This window comes from Zalophus californianus, chromosome 4, assembly GCF_009762305.2.
Source record: "Zalophus californianus isolate mZalCal1 chromosome 4, mZalCal1.pri.v2, whole genome shotgun sequence".
NCBI lineage: Eukaryota > Metazoa > Chordata > Mammalia > Carnivora > Otariidae > Zalophus > Zalophus californianus.
This window is the reverse complement of record NC_045598.1, coordinates 76,935,087-76,955,058: the sequence shown is the minus strand read 5'-3', so window position 1 is coordinate 76,955,058 and position 19,972 is coordinate 76,935,087. Positions and strand designations below refer to the sequence as shown.

The following is a 19,972-nucleotide window of genomic DNA, read 5'->3' as shown; positions in this document are numbered from 1 at the left end:
AGAGAAAGCCTCCCAGTGAACATACCAACAAAGCAGGTCTGAGGGAGGAGGGTATTTCAGGGGATGGCTTGCAAAAGTATGATGATCAGAGCAGCATAGAGAATTTGGGGAGCTTAAATAAGTATAAGGAGCCCAGCATGGGGGAAGGGCTCTTTAGGAAAGGAGGCTAGCAACAGGTTGGTAGAGAAGGAAGGCAGAACTTTTGTGTGCCAGACTGGAGTTTAGTTTTTTTCCTGTGAGTGCAGGAAGTCATGGAGCAATTTAATCAGGTCAATAACATAATCAACTCTGGGCTCTGGAAAATTCACTCCGAGGGGAAAATATGGAGGAGGAAATATTTGGGGCAGGAGCAGGGGCAGTCGGTGGAAACAAGGAGACCAGTTAGGAAAGCTCTGTAATAATGCAGACGTATGATGAAAAGATGCTGAGTGCCACCTGGGTGGCTCAGTTGCATCCAACTCTTAGTTTCGGCTCAGGTCATGATTGTGAAATTGCCCGTCAGGCTCCACTCAGCACAGAGTCTGCTTGTCCCTCTCCTTCCCCCCTGCCCCTCCCCCTGTGCGTGTGCGTGCTCTCTCTCACTTGCTCAATAAATAAATAAATAAATTCTTATTTTTTTAAAAGAATTTTTTATTTATTCATTTGAAACAGAGAGAGAGAGTGAACATGAGCAGGGGGAGAGGCAGAGGTAGAGGGAGAAGCAGACTCCCTGCTGAGCAGGCAGCCCGACATGGGAGTCGATCCCAGGACCTGGGGATCATGACCTGAGCCAAAAGCAGATGCTTAGCCATCTGAGGCACCCAGGCGCCCCTAAATTCTTATTTTTTAAAAAAGGAGCTGAACTGTAGCATAATAGCATTAAGGAAAGAAGAATAAGGACACTTTCACAAAACTTATGTACATTTTTTCAAAGATCTTATTTATTTATTTACTTATTTATTTATTTGAGTGAGAGAGAGAGAGAGAGAGGAAGAGGCAGAGGGAGAGAGAATCCAAGCAGACTCTGCTGAGTTGAGCATGGAGCCTCATGCAGGGCTCGATCTCACGACCCTGAGATGACCTGAGCCGAAACCAAGAGTCGGATGCTTAACCCACTGAGCCACCCAGGTGCCCCACAAAACTTGTGTATGTTAAAAGAATTTTTTGAAAGTGGAAAAACAGCATGAATACACTGGAGAAATATGGTATTTAAAGGTATTGAATCCTCTTGTAAATAAATATAAAGGTATACGCACACATACATGCCGTCAGACTCAGATTCCTTAAGTTTGCCTTCAAGTTTTCTTCAAATTGGAGAGCCTGTACAATTGATTGTTGACACAAAGTACAATGCTTTACATTTCTGGGTAGTCCATGTTACAGTTTTGACTTCTAAGGATAACTGGCAAAGCTTTCACAGAGTATTAACCAATAGGAAAGTGTCAATCTCTGCTGAGATCGTGATGAACTTTTGCTTAAAACTTGGTTTCTCTGTGGAATGCATCATGATTTTTTTTTTTTCAGAAACAGGTCCAAGCATTAAGGAACCGAGTCCAATTTCTCCACGTAAGTCTTTATGCATCTATTTTGAAAGGAAGCCTCCTGGGCTTTTTATAAGAATGAGTTGGTTATAGAGCATTTGGCAAACTTTGAGTTTTGATAAGAAGACCTCTGCTCTCATTCCCTGTCTCCCACTTTTTTTCGTAATCTCATACTTTTTCCTTTCCTCTGTCCTTCCTTCATTCTCTTTTTTCCTGTCTGCCACTTTTAAATGTGAATTTGTGGACCCACTGGCATGTGTGGCCTTAATGGGAAGGTAGTAATTTACTTCGCTTTAGAGAGAGTTCCTTATTTGCATACTTATACCAGTTGTGATCTAAAACCAATAACTCACATATGGGAGTGGTTTGCTTTACTTGGCATTGATAGTAGTTACCTGCTCAGGGAAGTAGTGCTAAGGGAACTAGTTGCTGTCTCTTTGAGACTGTCTCTAGTCCAGGGGGGTGTGCAAGGAAAGGGGAGGAGGGGGGACTTGTAAAAAAAAAAAAAAGAAAAGAAAAGAGACCAACTACTACAGAGTGATGCATTGGGATTTGTCTGAGCCAATTTTGTCACTCTATACGGAAGAAGATTCTGACCAAAAAATATTCAGGTGACTTACCCGTGGTTATAATTGGCATTCAGGCAGGACTAGATCCTGGGCTTTCTGGCTTTGCACCCATAGCTCTTCTAGATGGTGTTGCCTTGTGGGGAGAATCTGTGCTTTTTATATTTCCTATGACTCTCTAGGTTAGTCTCCATGGCTCACCTCATACACATAACAGTCTGGGGAGTTCCTTTATGCAAAGCACTACACTGTTACAATTAAGTGTCTTACTTCAACAATATCATGAAAGAGTATCATGAACCCACAAAGAGACACATGTGGACATATTTCTCTCATACCCAGCCTGATTTTCATAAGTGACATCTCCATTTTTAGAATTTCAGAGGAGTTTTACTCAAAACTTTCAGTGGTGCCCCATTTTTGCATCTGTAAGCATAAAAAGGCAAATCATCTTTTAATACCTACAGACTAAATTAAGTGGAGTATATGGTTTGGTTCATCTTAACCTCCAGAGTTCTTCCCAGTTCATATTCCTTCCTCGGGATCCCCAAACCTTCTACAAACTCCTTTTGTTTACTCCCTGCCTTTAGCAGGTGAAGCAGTGCTATCCCCATTTCCAGAAGTTGACACACCAAAGGGCATATGGCTAGAAAAGTAGCCACCCCGACTTGGAAATTCCAAAATTCCAGAATCTTTGGCAGCATGGCATACTTTTCCCGAGCCCTTACAAGTTCTGGGGCTGCTCGGAGGTGGGGAGGGGCGTGTCACATTTCTCTATACAACTAGATATTTTACACTGAAGTAAGATGAAAGGCAAAGAGATTTAATTTACATAGAGATCAGCCAGAGTTGCTTCTGACTCGAGAGGAACATAGAAATGGGATTGAGATAATAGGGAGATCCTACACCCTAAATTTACATTTAAAAAATAGACACCCTAGAAATTTTATTCAACTGAAAACCTCGTCTCTTGGAAGCTGATTTTAACTTCTTATAAGTGATTCATAGAAGGTAGTTCTCTTAAATGAGAGGAAATGTTCTATTTCTGTGGCCTGGAATTAATTTCAAATATAAACATCTTTGCCAAGTGGAGGAACAATTGGTTCTGTTTATATGTTTTGCTGACCATAAAACTGACATAACTCCACATTGAGAAGTATTCCGCCCCCCTCATAGAAAGATCACGGTCAGAAGAGTGTTAAAAAGTAGGTTGTTTTAAGTGACACAATACAGAATTGTTAGGATGGAGGGTTTGATCTGAGGGGACCCGCGAAACGTTAGAATCTGTAGGAATAGTTGATCCTTGCCTTGTTTCCCCCTTGTCCACCCCCTATCTTCCTGTTACCTCTCATACCTATAAATGTCCGTGAAAATGTATTTGTAGATTATTTGAAATGTGTTTTCTCTGTGTTTTCTTGTCTCGTTGTTGGAAGTGTTTGATGAATAAGAAGCGGTGCGCCACATTTCAGTAATGGGAGCTCACTTCATTTTCCAAAGCATCTTCAAACTGAGGATGCAACCTGAAGCTATCTTGGAAATCTGATCATTTCATTTTTCTTTTGAGGAAAAAAAATGTGCAAGTTTTAAAGACATTGCATTTGGTTGGGATTCTCATTTCGTCCTCATTTTCTTAGTCCGTGCCCAGCCTTCTTGACAGTGCTTGTGAAACAAATACAAAATTGCAACATCTGGTGCAGACTCACTGAAAGTATGTACTGGCTTCCCTTCCTTATAGCAGTTTTCCACGGTCTGGACACCCTCACCGTGATGGGCATTGCGTTTGCGGCGTTTGTGATCGGAGCCCTCCTGACGGGGGCCCTGTGGTACATCTATTCTCACACAGGTGAGTGTGACCATCGAATACTAGTTGGTGTGTGTCCTATGTGTCTGCCACACAGCAGACATTTCACTGTTGGCGTTACACGGATGAGTGGATGGAATAATAATGAACGAGAGAGAAAGGTCATTCCCACAGTTTGCACATAGACATATTTGGCATCAGGTGGGTTTTGCAAAAATATAATTTGCTTTAAGCACCTTTAGAAAAGGAATGTTTAAGGGCGCCTGGGTGGCTCAGTTGGTTAAGCGACTGCCTTCGGCTCAGGTCATGATCCCGGAGTCCCGGGATCGAGTCCTGCATTGGGCTCCCTGCTCGGCGAGGAGCCTGCTTCTCCCTCTGACCCTCCCCTCTCTCATGTACTCTCTCTCTCTCATTCTTGCTCTCTCAAATAAATAAATATTTAAAAAAAAAAGAAAAGGAATGTTTAAACTATGCTAATTGCAATTGAGATGTTGGTGAAGGTTAGCTACTAATAAAGCTATTCTGTGGTTAGGGTTTAATTAAAGAAAATTGATGTAGACAAAATGGAAATATAAACCCTTCCCTCAACGCTCAAGACTTCAGTACAGATGTATGAATGGGCAGGAAGTGAAAAAGGAAGCTAAGACTTTATTACCATATTTGCCAAGAGGCTGAGCACTGCCCACCAGAGTCCCCAATCTCATTGACTTCAACCAGAATTTCTTGACCCTTTTAAAACCCGTGCCATGTCCTCTTTTTTTTTTAAGATTTTATTTACTTGTCAGAGAGAGCGAGAGCACAAGCAGGGGGGAGTGGCAGGCAGAGGGAGAAGCAGGCTTCCCACTGAGCAGGGGGCCCGATGCAGGGCTCAATCCCAGGACCCACTGGAATCATGGCCTGAGCTGAAGGCAGACACTTAACCAACTGAGCCACCCAGGCGTCCCGCCATGTCCTCTTTGATAAGCATAAAATTCTCATGTCTTTCTTCTATAAAGTTATTTAAATTTTAAAATATATTTTCGTGAATTGCAAACAAAAATGGTGAAACAAAGCACTTTTTCTTTTTTTTTTAAAGATTTTATTTATTTATTTGAGAGAGAGAGAATGAGAGAGAGCATGAGAGGGAAGAGGGTCAGGGGGAGAAGCAGACTCCCTGCCAAGCAGGGAGCCTGATGCAGGACTCGATCCCGGGACTCCAGGATCATGACCTGAGCCGAAGGCTGTCGCTCAACCAACTGAGCCACCCAGGCGCCCCACAAAGCACTTTGTTTTCAAACTATGTTCCTCTTCCCCCAAAATTCTGATGTGCCCCCGCACCCTTCTCTTGCCCCTTCCCCTCAATCCCAAGGTTGAAACCTTCTGGCCTGAGCAGAGAACCTGTTCTGACCCCAGTACAGAGGGCAGGCCTGGGAAGGGGAGTCTAGTGCAGTGGGGAAGAAACAAATGGACTGCCCTTATGTTACTTCTTTCTTAGTTTCCATGCAGATAGATATAGCCAAGAAAGACATGCATTTGGGGGTATGTTTAGTGAGCTAGCTGGGCTTCTATGTCCTTGGATCCTTGCAGTTTACACTGTGAACCCAGGTAAATTGTGCTTGATTTATCAGTCAGAGGCCGTGGCAAGTTCAGCCTTTCTGTTTAGAATTTCATTAATTTTCCACCGAACCAATGAACGCCCTCATCTTTGGCCTTGCGCCATTCAACCAGACAATCTGAAAAGAAGACTGCTTTAAAGGGAGGAGAAGTACGGAAGGGCATTTTGAGAAGTCATATCTTAATCCTTACCAGAATTTTCACTTCAAATCCCGCATCCTCCAACTGAGTCATTTTAGATTGTGGCAGAACAAGTCCTTTTGTGCCCAGCTTGGGGAAGTCACACAGTCCAAAGCAAAAGTTGAGGAGAGTGTAATAGTGGGGCTTTGAGTCCTCAGATTCTTGTTCCTAGTCACGGATGTTTGAGGGAGGTATATTTCATGTGAGAGAGAAAATAGGACTCTTAACCTTACATGTAATGATTCTGAGGCTATACAAACCTCTGTGAATTGAGTTAGGAATAGTCTTCCTTGTGAACGGCTCATACAAAGCACCAGAAGGGACAGCTTTTATTGGAGTAGCATTTTAGAATAAATACTTTGTCACGGGAATATGGACACATTGAGATCTCACACTAGCCGTTTCTCACAATTTTTCCCCATGTCCTGCGTGGCTAGGAGGTTCTAGGGCTGTTGGCAGCTTCTGCTGTATGTTGGGAATGAACTTGAAACTATGCCAAGAAGACTGTGTAGCCCTGAGGATTTTATATGGGCTTAACATGTGCCTGCTGAGCCCTGACTAGCCTTGGCCATTGAGCTACACCCTCAAACCCTGAGAGTTCATCTCAGGCCAGGTAGGGCCAGGAAGCCAGGTCCAGCTACCGCATGGTCTTTGCTCTTGGCACACACCCCACTGAACTCACTCTGATAATCCCCGACTCTCGTGCACAGCCAAGCTCACAAACCTGATAAAAAGGCTTTATTGCTCTGCTTATTAAATTCCCAAGTTTTTTGTTTCTGCTCCCTTCCCCCACAAACCAGAGACTGAAGGGGAGGAGTTTTTATATTTTGTTAATATAGAAATAGGTTTGGAAATAGATGAAAGAAAAACAAACCCAAAAACCCTTCCTGTTATGGTTTCCAGCAATATAAATTATGCTGATTTGGAAGTTAAAAGGTTTATAGACACTGTCATTTGGGCTCTAACCCTGCTAGCATCACATATGATAAAGCTTCAGAATGACTTTTTACTAACAGATGTAGCCTCTGGTTCAATTTAAAGACTTGTCCTAAGGGAAGCCACACCCCATGAGTATGAAAAAGGCTCGCTTCAGATCCCAGTGGTACTGTCCTGTCCAGAACTCCTTCGGTTTCATATCTGGATCAGCTAAGCAGCAAGTTTAGATGAAGAGAGATCATAATGCAGTAGCCAGTGGAGAGAAGTGTGTATACAAACACAGACTCAGTGTGTTCAATTTCCGCAGTAATCTAAGCTGTGGAACTCAAGACCTTATATGGCATAATTTGGAGGTTCAAGCAGCATCTGTCTCTGTGTCAGAAAAAATCCTTAATTTAGACAGATTCTCTTTGATTACGCTTTCTGTTCCTTCTGAACCCAGAGCACAAAACCAAGTCACATGTTTGAATTGGGGTTATCTACTTACATACCTGGAATGTGTGTTAGTCTAAGAAAGCTGGATCCCTACTTTTTCATATCATAGCTTTGGGTACCATAAGGGATACTTCCTTAAGGCCATATTAACCCTGTTTGGAAAACTCCATTCCTGAAACTTACTTTCTCTACTGAGATGGTGCGAAAGAGAAGGAGCAGTTGGAATGGAAATGGTGCCAGAAAAGAACTGTAGAATCTTGATGCTCCTGAGAGCCCTACTAGTTCAAGAGTCCCAAATCTGTAGTCCATGAAGGTTTTTTTTTGAGGTGAGGGGCAAAAGTATTTACTTTTATTTTTTAGTAAAAGTTTCTAGCCTTATCAAAGTAGTACCCACACATAGTTTAAAGGCTGAAATAGTTCTGTAAGAACTATTATTGTTCATGTTATGAAGGACATGAGTCCCCTACTGCCGCACTCCCTTCTCTTGCTCCTCAGAGCACCATTTTTGACTCTTAGCTGATTATTTTGGACATTAATCCATACATCGAAATAATAGGAGTATAATATCGCCACTTCTTATCACTTTTAGGCCTTTTCTGTCCACCTCCTACAATGGAAAATGAGAATTTACTCCCTCTTCATCCCTGTGCCCCAATTATACATGCATGCCCCTAATTGCGCCCCTGTCTCCACCATCCTCCTAACAGAATTATACTGTAATTTTGGGTAGATCAATATTTACTGTTTACATTACTGTGACTACCTAAATGCTAACCACAGTTTAGCTATGTAATATATTATTGTTCCTTCTACGTGATTTTTTTTTTCTTTTAGAGGGAGAGAGAACCTGCAAGTGGGGCTAGGAGGGGCAGTGTGCCGACGGAGAGAGGGAATCCCAAGTGTGGAGCCCAATGTGGGGCTCAATCTCATGACCCCGAGACCATGACTCGAGCTAAAACCAAGAGTCGGATGCTTAACCAACTGAGCTACCTAGGCGCCCCATTCCTGCATGACTTTTAATTTTCCCTAGAATTAATGATCATCTCCCCCCGCACACATATTAGCTTAGTTTTCCGTATACTTCTCACTAATTCATCTGTTGACTCTCTGCCAGTGGACTCACTTTCCTCTTAACACATTCAGACAACAGATCTTCTGATTCATTTCCTTCACTAAATCTTTCCTGGAGCCTTCTCACCCGTTCCTGTCTGAACTGGTCACCCTCTCTGTTTGGACACTGCTACCTTCTTATATTCTTTCACCTCCATTCTGGGGGTACCCTGCACTTTGGAGTTTTGAATGGCTTGTATCATCTATCTCATGTCTTCCTCCTTCTTCGTTGAAAAGGGACATAAGAAGTGTTTGTCACACCTTGCATATCTGAAAATATCTTCAGTTTATACAAACACATGGTAGATAGTTTGGCAAAGTATAGAATTTTAGGTTATAAATAATTTTCCTTCAGAATTTTAGAAGCACTCTTCATTGACCTTTAGCTCTGAAGATTGCTTTTGGGAAACTCAGAGCCATTCAGATTCCTGGCCTGTTTGTTGTTGTTGTTGTTGTTTTGGTTTGGTTTGGTTTGTTTTTTTCTGGAAGAAATTTTACAACAGTCCTTGATTTAGGTGTATTTTCATACATTATGCCAGGCATTAACTGAGTCCTTTCAGTCTAGAAACTCATGTCCTTGAGCATTAACATTTTTAGAATTATTTGTTTTCTCCTGTTTTCTCTGTTCTCTCATTCTAGAAATCATTTTAGAATTGAATCTCTTGGGGCACCTGGGTGGCTCAATTAAGCATCCTACTCTTGATTTTGGCTCAAGTCAGGATCTCAGGGTCATGCAATTAAGCCCCGCATCAGGCTCTGCACTCAACAGGGAGTCTGCTTGAGATTCTCTTCCCCTCCTTCTGCCCAGCACCCCCTCTCTCAAAAAAAAAAAAAAAACCCTTTTGAACGATCACCTAATTTTCCTTTCTTTTCTGTTTTCCACTTTTCCCTTAATTTCTAAGAGATTTCTTCATCTTTATCTTTTAGTTTCTTACTGAATTTTTATTTTTTATTTTTTTTCATTTTTTAAATATTTTATTTATTTGTCGGGGGGGGAGGAGAGAGCACAAGCAGGGGGAACAGCAGGCAGAGGGAGAAACAGACTCCCCACTGAGCAGGAAGCCTGACATAAGACTCAATCCCAGGACTCGATCATGACCTGAGCTGAAGGCAGACGCTTAACCGACTGAGCCACCCCAGGCGCCCCAGTTTCCTACTGAATTTTTAAAATACTGTATTCAGATCTTTAAATTCCAAAACATTTTTCCAATGAATCAAAAATATATATCCTATTTTTATCTCATGAGTATAATATCTTATCTCTCTGAGAAGACTAAAATAGGATTATCTAATAATGAGTAAGTTCTGAGCTTGTGGATGGGACATATTGCTTGTGAACTTCCCTTAGGGTGATCTGGCTGGGCCTCTTATCGGAAGAACTCCTGATAACACCTCTTTGGATCTTTCCTCTTGAGCACATCAGGTTTTCAGTAAAACAGGTTTTCCTGTTTTCTTTCTCGAGGGTGTAGATCTGGCTGTCAGTGTTCTGGGGGTCCTCTTTCAGCTGGGTTCTCTGCTCTCAGCTGTCCTGGTGTTGGTCAGACTCTCCATTTCAGTTCTGGAGAGTAAACTTCCTGTTTTCCTCCCAGCTGAGGAGGGGCAGGGTCCCACCACACAGAGTAAAGAAGGAGATTTAGGGAAATCTCACTGCTACTTACATGGGAGTCAGCCAACCCCAGTGCTTGCAGCCCCATGTTTACCCTCTGTTTTGGGGTATCTGGTGCCACCATTTCTTGAGTTTTTGAGGGTTCTGGGTTATACCTTGGTTGTTTCTCGGCTTTTCTTACTGTTGGCATAGGTTCTGGCTCTCTTAAATCTGCTAGGTCACTCACCCATTTCTTCACCAGTTTCCAGTATTTTACTGCTGTTGTCTCCCTTCCTGTTCTTCTCCTCCCCCTCCCCCTTCTCCCCCTTCTCCCCCTTCTCCCCCTTCTCCCCCTTCTCCCTTCTCCCTTCTCCTTCTTCCTTCTTGCAGGTTTATGCGTTTTAATTTTGGTGAGATTTTCCTCCAGGCCTGTGTAGGTTGCGATTCTGTACCAGTTAATGTCTCAGTCTCTTGATATCCTAATTGTAATGATTTCAGTAGCTCACCCTGTAAGAAGAGTGAACTAGGCTACTTTTAGTTTAGAGAAGTTTTCAGCTGCTGTTTATCAGTTTCTAAAGTTGTGCCTCCCCATTCTCCAAGCTAAAACACTTTTCTTTTGCAAACAAATCCATGCAGGAGGATGGGTTAGATGTTGTCATCATTTATCTTTACTTTAACTTGCCTTATGGCCCCTGAACAGAATGTACTCAAAGTCTGATGATAATAAGAGGAGGAAGAGAGGAAGAGGGAAAAGGAAGGGGGTCCTGGGGGGAGGCCACCTTCCACGTGTATCTGTACAACGCTTGGACTTGAAGCTCTAGTTCCACTGCTAGCCTTGGTACCTGAGCCAGGTATATTAACCACATTTCCTTTTAGTAAACATAAACCTGATCCCTATTCCCCAGGATTATTGGCGGTAAGAACGCTTAAGCAAGAATGCATGTGAAAGGTCTCCTGAACTCCCAAGTCCTCCAAAAATGTAAGATACTGAAGGTTTCTCAGATGTGTAGGCAGAGAAAAATCTAAGAGTGGAAGGAATGCTGCATTTCACAGAGCAAAATAAAATGAAATGCTGAGGTCTTGAATTGGGTGTGCCTTTCCTAATCCCTCAGGCTTCTATTCAGCAATCCTGAATTGAACCAACTATATGTTTTTTATTTTATTTTATTTTATTTTATTTATTTGAGAGTGAGAGAGAGAGCACAAGCAGGGGGAGCAGCGGAGAGAGGGGGAGAAGCAGGCACCCTGCTGAGCAAGGAGCCCGATGCGGGACTCGATCCCAGGACCCCAGGATCCCGACCCGAGCCAAAGGCAGACGCTCAACCAACTGAGCCACCCAGGCGCCCCCATACTATGTGTTCTTAAAGCAGAAGTCAAGCACATCCTTAGGTTTACCTGAGTCAGATAAGAGCTTTTAATTAGGAGAATCTGTGGGGGCTTTCTATGTTTCTAGAAATCTGAAGCTTCTTCAGGCTCCCAAGTTTAGTCCAGGTGAAGAGAGGAGCAGCAAGACAGGGATGACGAAAGTAGGGGGCAAGAGACGCAGTCCCGGCGATCAGCAAGATCCAGGTGGGAACCCAGGTGTGACCATAAAGACGGCAGGATCCACCATGTGTAGAGTTAAGAAGCTGTTGTACATTTATGATTTAATAAAATAATTCTAAAGGAAAACAAAACAAACAAACAAAAAAGTAAGATAGCTATGAGGCTCCTGGCCAGCTCAGGCGGTAGAGCAGGTGACTTGATCTCGGGGTCGTAAGCTGGAGCCCCATGTTTGGGTATAGAGATTCCTTAAAATAAAACTCTCTTTAAAAATAAAAAATAAAGTAAGATAGCCATAGAAAACCAAAATGCAGGTGCAAATAGGTTGGCCATACTGCAGGAACATAGAAAGAAAGCGACAGGTAGGATATTCTGGAAGGTTTTAAAGTCCTGCCTTGCAGGGCACCTGGGTGGCTCAGGTGGTTAAGCATCTGCCTTCGGCTCAAGTCATGATCTCAGGGTCCTGGGATCAAGCCCCACATTGGGCTCCCTGCTCAGCGGGGAGCCTGCTTCTCCCTCTCCCCCTGCTTGTGCTGTCTGTCAAAAAAAATAAAATCTTAAAAATAAATTTATTCATTCACTCATTCCTGCCTTGGAATATTTCCCCCTTTCCTCATAAATTATAACATCAAATTTAACCCTCCTGCTGAGTTTGCCTGCAGAAGGAAAGTCTTTTAGCTCAGAAAGTAAGGAGGGACAATTTTTCAAAATGATAAATAGTGATTGAAAATTTCTATAAACTAATGGTAGTCTAGTTCACTCTCCTTACAGGAGTAAGCTTGTAAAATAATTACAGGTAAGATATCAAGAGATTGAGACATTGATTGGTACATAATTGCAAACAACACATAGGCGTAGCGGACAGTATCTTTTTCTTTCCAGCATCAAGTAATATTAAATCTAAATCACCCCTAGGCATATGGTTTTCAATCCAGTGCTTAAGTATCTTCCAAGAAAGAGATTCCATAAATTCCCCTTATAACTAACCAATCCCCATAATCAGCAAGTTCTTTTCTCTGTGACCTAAATCCTTTTTGCTACCATTTAAACTCATTTCCTCATGTTCTGCCCTCAAGAGAGATAAAGAACAGCTGTCTGCTCTTCTTTATAATAATCCTCTTTGGGTGATATTTGCAAACATTCTCCTTTGGGCTAAATGTTTGAGATTCCTCTCACCTTTCTTTAAAATTCTTCTGTTGTTGTTTCCCCATAGAGCCTCCCTGTGTTATTCACATCTTTCTGTGATAAAGTTTCTTCCCCAGGACCTGCCATGCTGAAAGACACAGAGATAAGAATCCAGTTGTAAAGTAGACTGCCAAAGGTGGCAGGAAATCAGATTTGGACAACTCCATGCCAAGCAAAAGAAATAAAACAGATTATCCCTTAAGAAATATATTTTTCTATTTCCTTTTTTTTTAAAGATTTTATTTATTTATTTATTTGACAGAGACAGACAGAGCACAAGTAGGCAGAGAGGCAGGCAGAGGGAGAGGGAGAAGCAGGCTCCCCGCCAACCAGGGAGCCCGATGTGGGACTCGATCCCAGGACTCCAGGATCATGACCCGAGCTGAAGGCAACCACTCAACCGACCGAGCCACCCAGGCGCCCCTATTTTTCTGTTTCTGAAAGCATCTTTGGCAATAGCTCAGCTCAGCCACAGGCGCATATGTGAGCTGGGTCAAATTAGTTCTAACACATCCTCCTCCAAATGCCTCTTCCCCTACTACCCTTCCTCCCCACATCTCTCTTCCTTAGTGGGGTGTGAAATTTTAGGAGCAAAGTGTGAAGACTGAACACATTTCTTCTGATGGCCAACTATGATGTTTATGAGCAGCAAGGATCCTTCCTTGGACTCCATGAGCAGCAAGGATCCTTCCTTGGACTCCTTACATTTGCTAAGTGGGGCTACTCTGCTTAGTCCTGCGGTCCTCACTGCCCATCTTCTCCAGAAGAAGGGTGGTTGTGTTTGTCACCCAAGGGATGTGTTAGAGAAAGTCAGTGCTCCAAGAAATGAGAGGTCACTGTGATAGAGAGCAGAAAACCAAAGGGCCCAGCTCAGAAAACCCAGGGGAACTCCACTGGCTTTTTTAAACAGAAGCGTCTGCACATTAAACTTTGTTTCTCGTGATGACTTTTTCTGTAGCACCACCTCCATCAGACAACGAAAAACTTTGTCTTAATTTCTCAGAAGGTAAAAGGTTTTAATAACTTGATTATATTGAGAAATGTGATGTCTTACATATGAAAACAGCCACCACGACAGAAGAAGGTATTTTCCCTATTTCTGGGCAGATTCTCAGATAAAGATTCTCCTTGGCTTGGCACATTATTGGCTCAAAGTCAGTAGATTATTTTTTTTTTCTAGTTTTTTTTCCCCTGAAGTGTAGTTGCCACACAGTGTTACATTAGTTGCAGGTGTCCAACATAGTGATTCCGCAAGTTTATACATTCTGCAACGTTCACCGCAAGTGTAGCTACCATCTGTCAACATATAATGCTGTTTCAAAGTCAGTAGATTATTAGGTTAAATTGACTTGTACACCATGGTGAAACGCATCCTGCAATCTTGAGTATAGGGGGCTTCTTTGTTTTGAGCTTTCATTTTGGACAGTGTTTTGCATTAGCACCAGAGTTTCCAAAACTGGAAGTTGAAAGACCTTTTTAATGGGCACTGATTAAAATAAACTGGCATGGCAACAAATTGTATTTGGCAAATAAACATCAAAAAGCAAATATTCAGACTTCCTGGGCAGGGAGTAGAACTGGCACTTTTCCTGACTTGGAATAATCAAGCACATGTCCAGGTCTGGATGAGACACTTGTTCATTGTCGACAAATGAGGCAAGGCCATCTTGCTTTAGCTGCTATCAGGCTGCACAAATGAAGTCCAGGTGAGCCAAAAGGAGAGGTGAAGTGTCGATTCCTCCTGCTTTTCTGGTGTATCCCCTATTTAAATAGGGAAAAGATGTTTTTAAAATGTGCTTTACACACAGCCACATTCGTCCTTCTAATTGATAACATAAGGATCCAGTTGGGTGTGGATCAACATGTGGGTTTAAGGGAGCTGAATTTTTAAAATATGTCACGAGTTGCTCAGGTCTCTGGAGGCTTTTGGTTTTTTTGTTTCTGGGGTTTTGTTTTGGTTTGGTTTTTGACATCAGAATAGCTAAGAGATTTGATTTCCTTCTAGAAATAAGCTCCCACTCTGGGGAAAGTGAATTTCTGGCAGAAAAGTCACTGTCAACAAGGCAAATTTCCCCATCTTTTATTACATACGTCCATGCAGGGTAGAGGGCAATGCTGGGGAGGGTCCAAAATATAGATTGCCCCCCCCAAAAAAAACCAAGAAGAGTGGAAACACAGTTTCTCTGCCTCTGAGGCATATTGACCCCCCTGTCCCTTCTCTATCCCATCAATCCCAGAAGAAAAAATAATCAAAAGATAATCCAGCAAGGGCCTAATAATGCAGCGAGCATATAAATGCCGTGAGGTTGATGCCAGCATGTGTGTAGTAGGTTGTGTGGTTTGTGAAATGGGTGACAGGGAAAGCTGTAACCAGATGCTAGGGCACGAGCCGGTTCTACATTTCGCAGAGCTGCTTTTTTAGCAGAGTCTTTTCAGGGGCCCCAGCAAGGGAATGGAAGTAACGGGCTAAGATCCTACCCTTGAAGCGTAGAGCCTTTGCTCTGTGAGTTTTGTTTTAAGGAAGCGGCCGGAGGGTTGCTTATCTCTCTGGCTGATAGCTGTGTATTTCAGCATGACAGGAAAGAGGAGGCTCATTCATCAACAGACCTGGCCCTCTGGGGCTTCCCACATTGGGGGAGGAGGAGGGCTGGGAGACCGCTGACCAGAAGTTCATTAAGTTTATGCTGTGACTTTTCAGAGAACATGCAGTGTTTTTCATTGGAGCGCCGATCACTTTTCCCTAGCAGAACCATTTTTGAGGGCTGCCCTGAGACCATTTTCGCTGAAGAAAAGACTTTGCTCTAGGGCCTTTTGCAGTGCTAAATGCAAACCATGTGTGCGACCCCAGGGGTCCCTCCTCCTCTAAAGCACTGCACATTTGGCACAAGGAATGGGCTTCGTTAAAATGCAGTGGGATGTGTCATGAAAAGTGGGATGCTTCATGTGTTAGGAGATATTCCCGCTGCACCCCCAGTGAACTGCAGGATGGAGGAGGTGGTTCTCTGGCAACCACGCTCCCCGTGGGCGATCAGCTCAGCTCTTTCCCCCCAAAGATTTTTCTGGGAGCAGGCTTGCCCCAAAGTCCATTTCTCAGGTGAGTTGTGGGCTTGGGGCACACAGCTCTCTGCTGTAGCTCCAGCAGAATCGAGGCTCACCACCCCCATTTTGAGCAACTCGATTCAGAAAAAGGTCCCCCGAAGCGCCAGACCTCTCTCGCTACGGTGTAAAAAGGTCTCACCCTGCAAACTTCTCTGTGCAAAGAGGCAGGCGGTGTTTCCTGAATCCAGGGCCCCAGAGCACATACTGCGTAGTGCACACAGCGCAGATGGTGGTGGTTTCTTCACAGGTCCGAGGCGCTGAAATCCGGAGGTTTCAGTGTCCTCTCTCGGGTCTTAGTCGCTAGAACTGCCCATCAGTCAGCTTGAAAACCCTTCTCTTTTCGCTACGCAAGAGGCTTTAAAAACAAAAAGGAAACACCAACACACCGAAGGCCTTTCTCTGTGAGGCCTGGTCGGCTTGCTTCCGCCCATGGCGCCCAGAGAAACGGCGGATAAAACGGGCGGACGGGGAAATGTTCCGGTCAGGGATGCACACACGTCACACGCGTCTTCCTTTGTCCCTTTTCTTCCTTCACCGCAGGGGAGACCGCGGGAAGGCAGCAAGTCCCCACCTCGCCGCCGGCCTCGGAAAACAGCAGCGCGGCGCACAGCATCGGCAGCACGCAGAGCACGCCCTGCTCCAGCAGCAGCGCCGCCTAGCCGGGGCGCCGCCAGCGCCAGCCCGGGGCCCCGCAGCGCGGGCGCGGCCTCGGAGGACGGCGTCGCCGTGCCCCCGCAAAGGGAGTGATTTCGATACCGAGACCACCTGTCGTATTCATCCCCCCAGCCCACCCCCCCACCCAGGGCTAATCCACGTGTGACCCCTGGACTGCCGTAGCGCACTAGAACTCACGCGAGAAAGCCGAGGTGGCGGCCTTCTCCACCAGCCCCGCACAGGCTTGGGGGTTTTCAATGTGAAACACATGCCAGTTTTCAAAATGCTGCTTTGTCCAGGTAAGACTGTCCGTAAATTGGGGCCCTGAGATTTACCCTGACGCGAGGAGTCGGTAAGAGGATAAGAAGCAGGCAGTAGGACCCGTGAGGAGATAACGGCCGAAGGTTCTTGGGTAACTGACCCAAAATGTAAGACAAAAGGAGTACTTCAGGATTTTCTAAGTGTGTTCCTCCACATCTGATTTGCACCTTCTGGATGCACACTTCTCACTTTGCTGTCACACCCTCTAGGGGCTGATGTTCTCGGCTTGACGGGTGCTGCCCTCGGGGACTGCATCCTGACACACATCACAGCGACATTCCTTTCTGGTGCCCTGGGCCAAAACCCGTGCTGATAGCCTTATCAGCTTCCCCCCTTCTCCCGCACTTGCACACCGACTGCAAAAATGTCTTAATGCAAATTTTGTATTTCTTTATAAGTAGATAGAAATTGAAAATGGCCAAAATCTGGGACTGCAGATTTGTGCCCATTTATGACCTTGTATTCTGAAAAACTAATGCATAAATGGGGGCAAATTTAATTTTAAAGTAGAAGAGGAATTTGCACAGTAATGTATATGAAAGGACAGGTATAGACTGTGTGTTCTGGCACATTTCGTTTTCTCAGTTAAAAAAGAGAAAATTCATTCCCCTTTTTAAAATGCCCTATGCCTCCGAGTTGGAACTTACTCTCAAATGTATTTGGGAGAATTCGTGTTTCCACTCAAAACATGTCAACATTTTTAATAGACCCTTTTGTACAAAGCGAAGCTCTTGTTCGTGCGTGCGAAGGCACAGCAGATCCTGTTGGATTCCGGTTGGTTATCTGAACAGTGTCACCAAGTCTGCCAAGAAAGTGCTGAGATGTGGAAAAGGGCACTCATTTTGGACTGCTTTAGTTCTCTTGCCTTAAATGTTTTCCAAACTCAAAAAGGATTTGAGGTGGATTTCATTAAAATGGAATAATATGATGCCACTTTGCAGCTAAAATAAGCTCAACTGATACCTCTGTGTTAAAAAAAAAAAAAAAAAAAGAAGAAGAAGAAGACTGCCAGAGGGAAATTTCCATGCCAATTCATTTACTACTGAGGATAGCTTCATTGCAAATAAATATTAACCTTCTTCCAGCATTCTTCCCAAAATGACTCCGAAACCTACAAACAGGAAAGGCTAGATTCTACCCCAAAATATTCATAAACAAATCTCGCCGCCCTTAAAAGAAGGAAGTTGTGCCTAGTTCACTGAATGGAACCCTAAGTAGAAAATGTTGATGACACCCAAGACCTGAAGGCAGTGTTTAAAAGGCACACAAAATAGGTGGAGATACTGAGAGTCGTTGATAGGATACTGACAGATCATACTAGTCACTGATAGGACAGATATATTACCCACTCACAGAGTAATACTCTGATTTGAGAAGTGTAGATACTCAATCTGGATAATAGGAACCAAAACCGATCACTTGAGAGCTACGATTTTGAGGCTATCTACATCGATTTCTTGAAAATTTTGCAGATTTCCACATACAAATGAAGATATGAGATTAGAGAATTTATTTCCTTCAGTTAACTTTTTAACACAAGGGTATCAGAATGGAGGAATTAGATGATGCTACCTGTGTTTGAAAATAATGCGCTTTGCCTAACCTTCAGCAGAATGTATTGTTTTAGCATATTCTATGTATAAAAAAGTTTAAAGATGTCTTCAAGGAAGACTAGAGTCTTTAAGTCACTTATAGCTATATTTTACTACAAAAATTTGTGTATAAAGATATATTTAAGTGTTTTCGATAAATTTAAATTACTCCATATGAAATGTTTAATTTCAGTTACTGTGAATTCTTTTGATCAGTTCTTTGCTGTTTAAAAAACCCTTTCCATCTTATTAAAAAGAAAATTAGCTATTAAGAGGTATTAAAAGATCCAAATCTTCAGATGGGCAGGGTTAAAGCCTTTCGTGATTATATTTAAATGTATATTTTTGAGAGAGATGCTACATTGCCAATGATTTTATAAATAATTTAAAATTAATTTACAAATTTATGGATGCAAACCAAAAGATTTTAAAAGAAAGAAAAGGAAAAAAATCACCTTTTATTTGTTTAGGTCTTACTGTCAGAAGTATTATTCAGATCAAGAAATCCGTGTTGATAAACCTGATCCCACGTTAATTGGAGAGTGAATATCATTGGCTATCTCAGAAATGTCTCTAAAAAATGTTTCTAAAGAAAGTGTTATCTCCCTAGCTTATTACATTTCCAGTCGCTTCATACTTCACAGTTTCAATACAAAATACAAGCTATACTTTATAACAAGTTCTGCGAGTTTCTTTAAAACTGTTGTTATATTCCAGTTAGATGCTTCTGTCTACAAAGTCCTTCGTTACTTCAGCAGGCTACACCCTATTCACAGAGACCATTTGGTTTTGTTTGTTGTTCAAGCTAAAGCTATTGTTGAAATGCTCTAAACTCCCAAGGGCAGAGGGTCTATGTAATGCCCTCTAGCTTTTCGTGATGTGTTTACCAGCAATTACTCTGTATTTTAAGAGTCAGAGACATCTGTCTGAGCTGTTTCTGTAGCATTTTCTATACAAGCAAACGAAAATGGTCTTTTCCTTGTCTGTAATAAGATTGTAAACCCATTTTCTGTGAGTGTTCTGTAGTGGGCATGGTTGTGGGTGTGTGGGGTGCGCACACACGTGCCACTCTTTTCGTACTGTAACTACCTCATGGTGTGAGTGATGCTCCTACTGCTGGGTGTGTTAACAGAGCACATTTTGTTGGGTGACTTGTGTGTGTGTGTGACCTTTTTCCTGTTTGTTTTATCTGGGGGTTGTTCATGAAACTGACAGATGTTTTTCTGAAAAGGACTATTATCAGTTTCCAAATACAATACTTCTCTCTTCTGGTTTTTCCTGAGTGAGCCTGATTTTGTTGCTGTTTTTCATCTATCAGGGTAAAAAGAGTACCCTTAAAATCCCTGTGGCCAGTTTGAACACCCCTGTTGTATTCTTTTCTCTGTTCAATGTATTGGCAATTTTATGAACATGCTTAGATGTATAGTTTTGATAACCACAGTTTTAAGTCCTTTATCTGTGCATAATAAAAAAGATATATATCAATTTATTAATGCATGTCTTGTTTGGTCGTCATTAAATTCTACCCTCTGGATGATGTAACTTTTTCCTTGTGACTTTCTCCTAAATTGATCGTCTGTTCCAACTGTGTTGTTGAGGGGTTGGGAGTGAAGAGGCTAAGAGAAAACCCTAACTCAGTAGAGCAGAGGGAAAGAGTGGATAGACCAGAAGAAACGTTCAGCAGGGGCTGTCACTGTTCTCGGAAAAATGTGGGAGACCCAGAAGTGGGTGTCAGCCCCTGCATCCATTCCTGGCCTTTCTGTCAACCTCCTAGAAGCAAGGAATGGGAAATAGTATTTGGATCTCCACACACCCCAGTGCTGCTTCCAGCATTCTCTGTGGACCTGGATAAC

The 19,972-nt window shown here is 43.0% G+C and overlaps 1 protein-coding gene across 9 annotated transcripts in view; it reads left to right on the top strand.

The window, feature by feature from the left end:
• TGFBR3 (transforming growth factor beta receptor 3) overlaps nucleotides 1–19,608 on the top strand; it is a 200,504-nt gene extending 180,896 nt beyond the window's left edge. For 6 of the 9 annotated variants that reach the window (XM_027588651.2, XM_027589143.2, XM_027588568.2 and 3 more), the window contains 3 exons: nucleotides 1,504–1,545; nucleotides 3,822–3,929; nucleotides 16,093–19,608. In XM_027588651.2, the coding sequence (XP_027444452.1) occupies nucleotides 1,504–1,545; nucleotides 3,822–3,929; nucleotides 16,093–16,211 (269 nt within the window). In that variant the 3' untranslated portion in view covers nucleotides 16,212–19,608. The remainder of the gene's footprint in view (nucleotides 1–1,503; nucleotides 1,546–3,821; nucleotides 3,930–16,092) is intronic. The other 3 variants (XM_027589059.2, XM_027588972.2, XM_027588903.2) reach the window with 3 other exon arrangements.
• The last annotated feature ends 364 nt before the right edge of the window (nucleotides 19,609–19,972 follow it).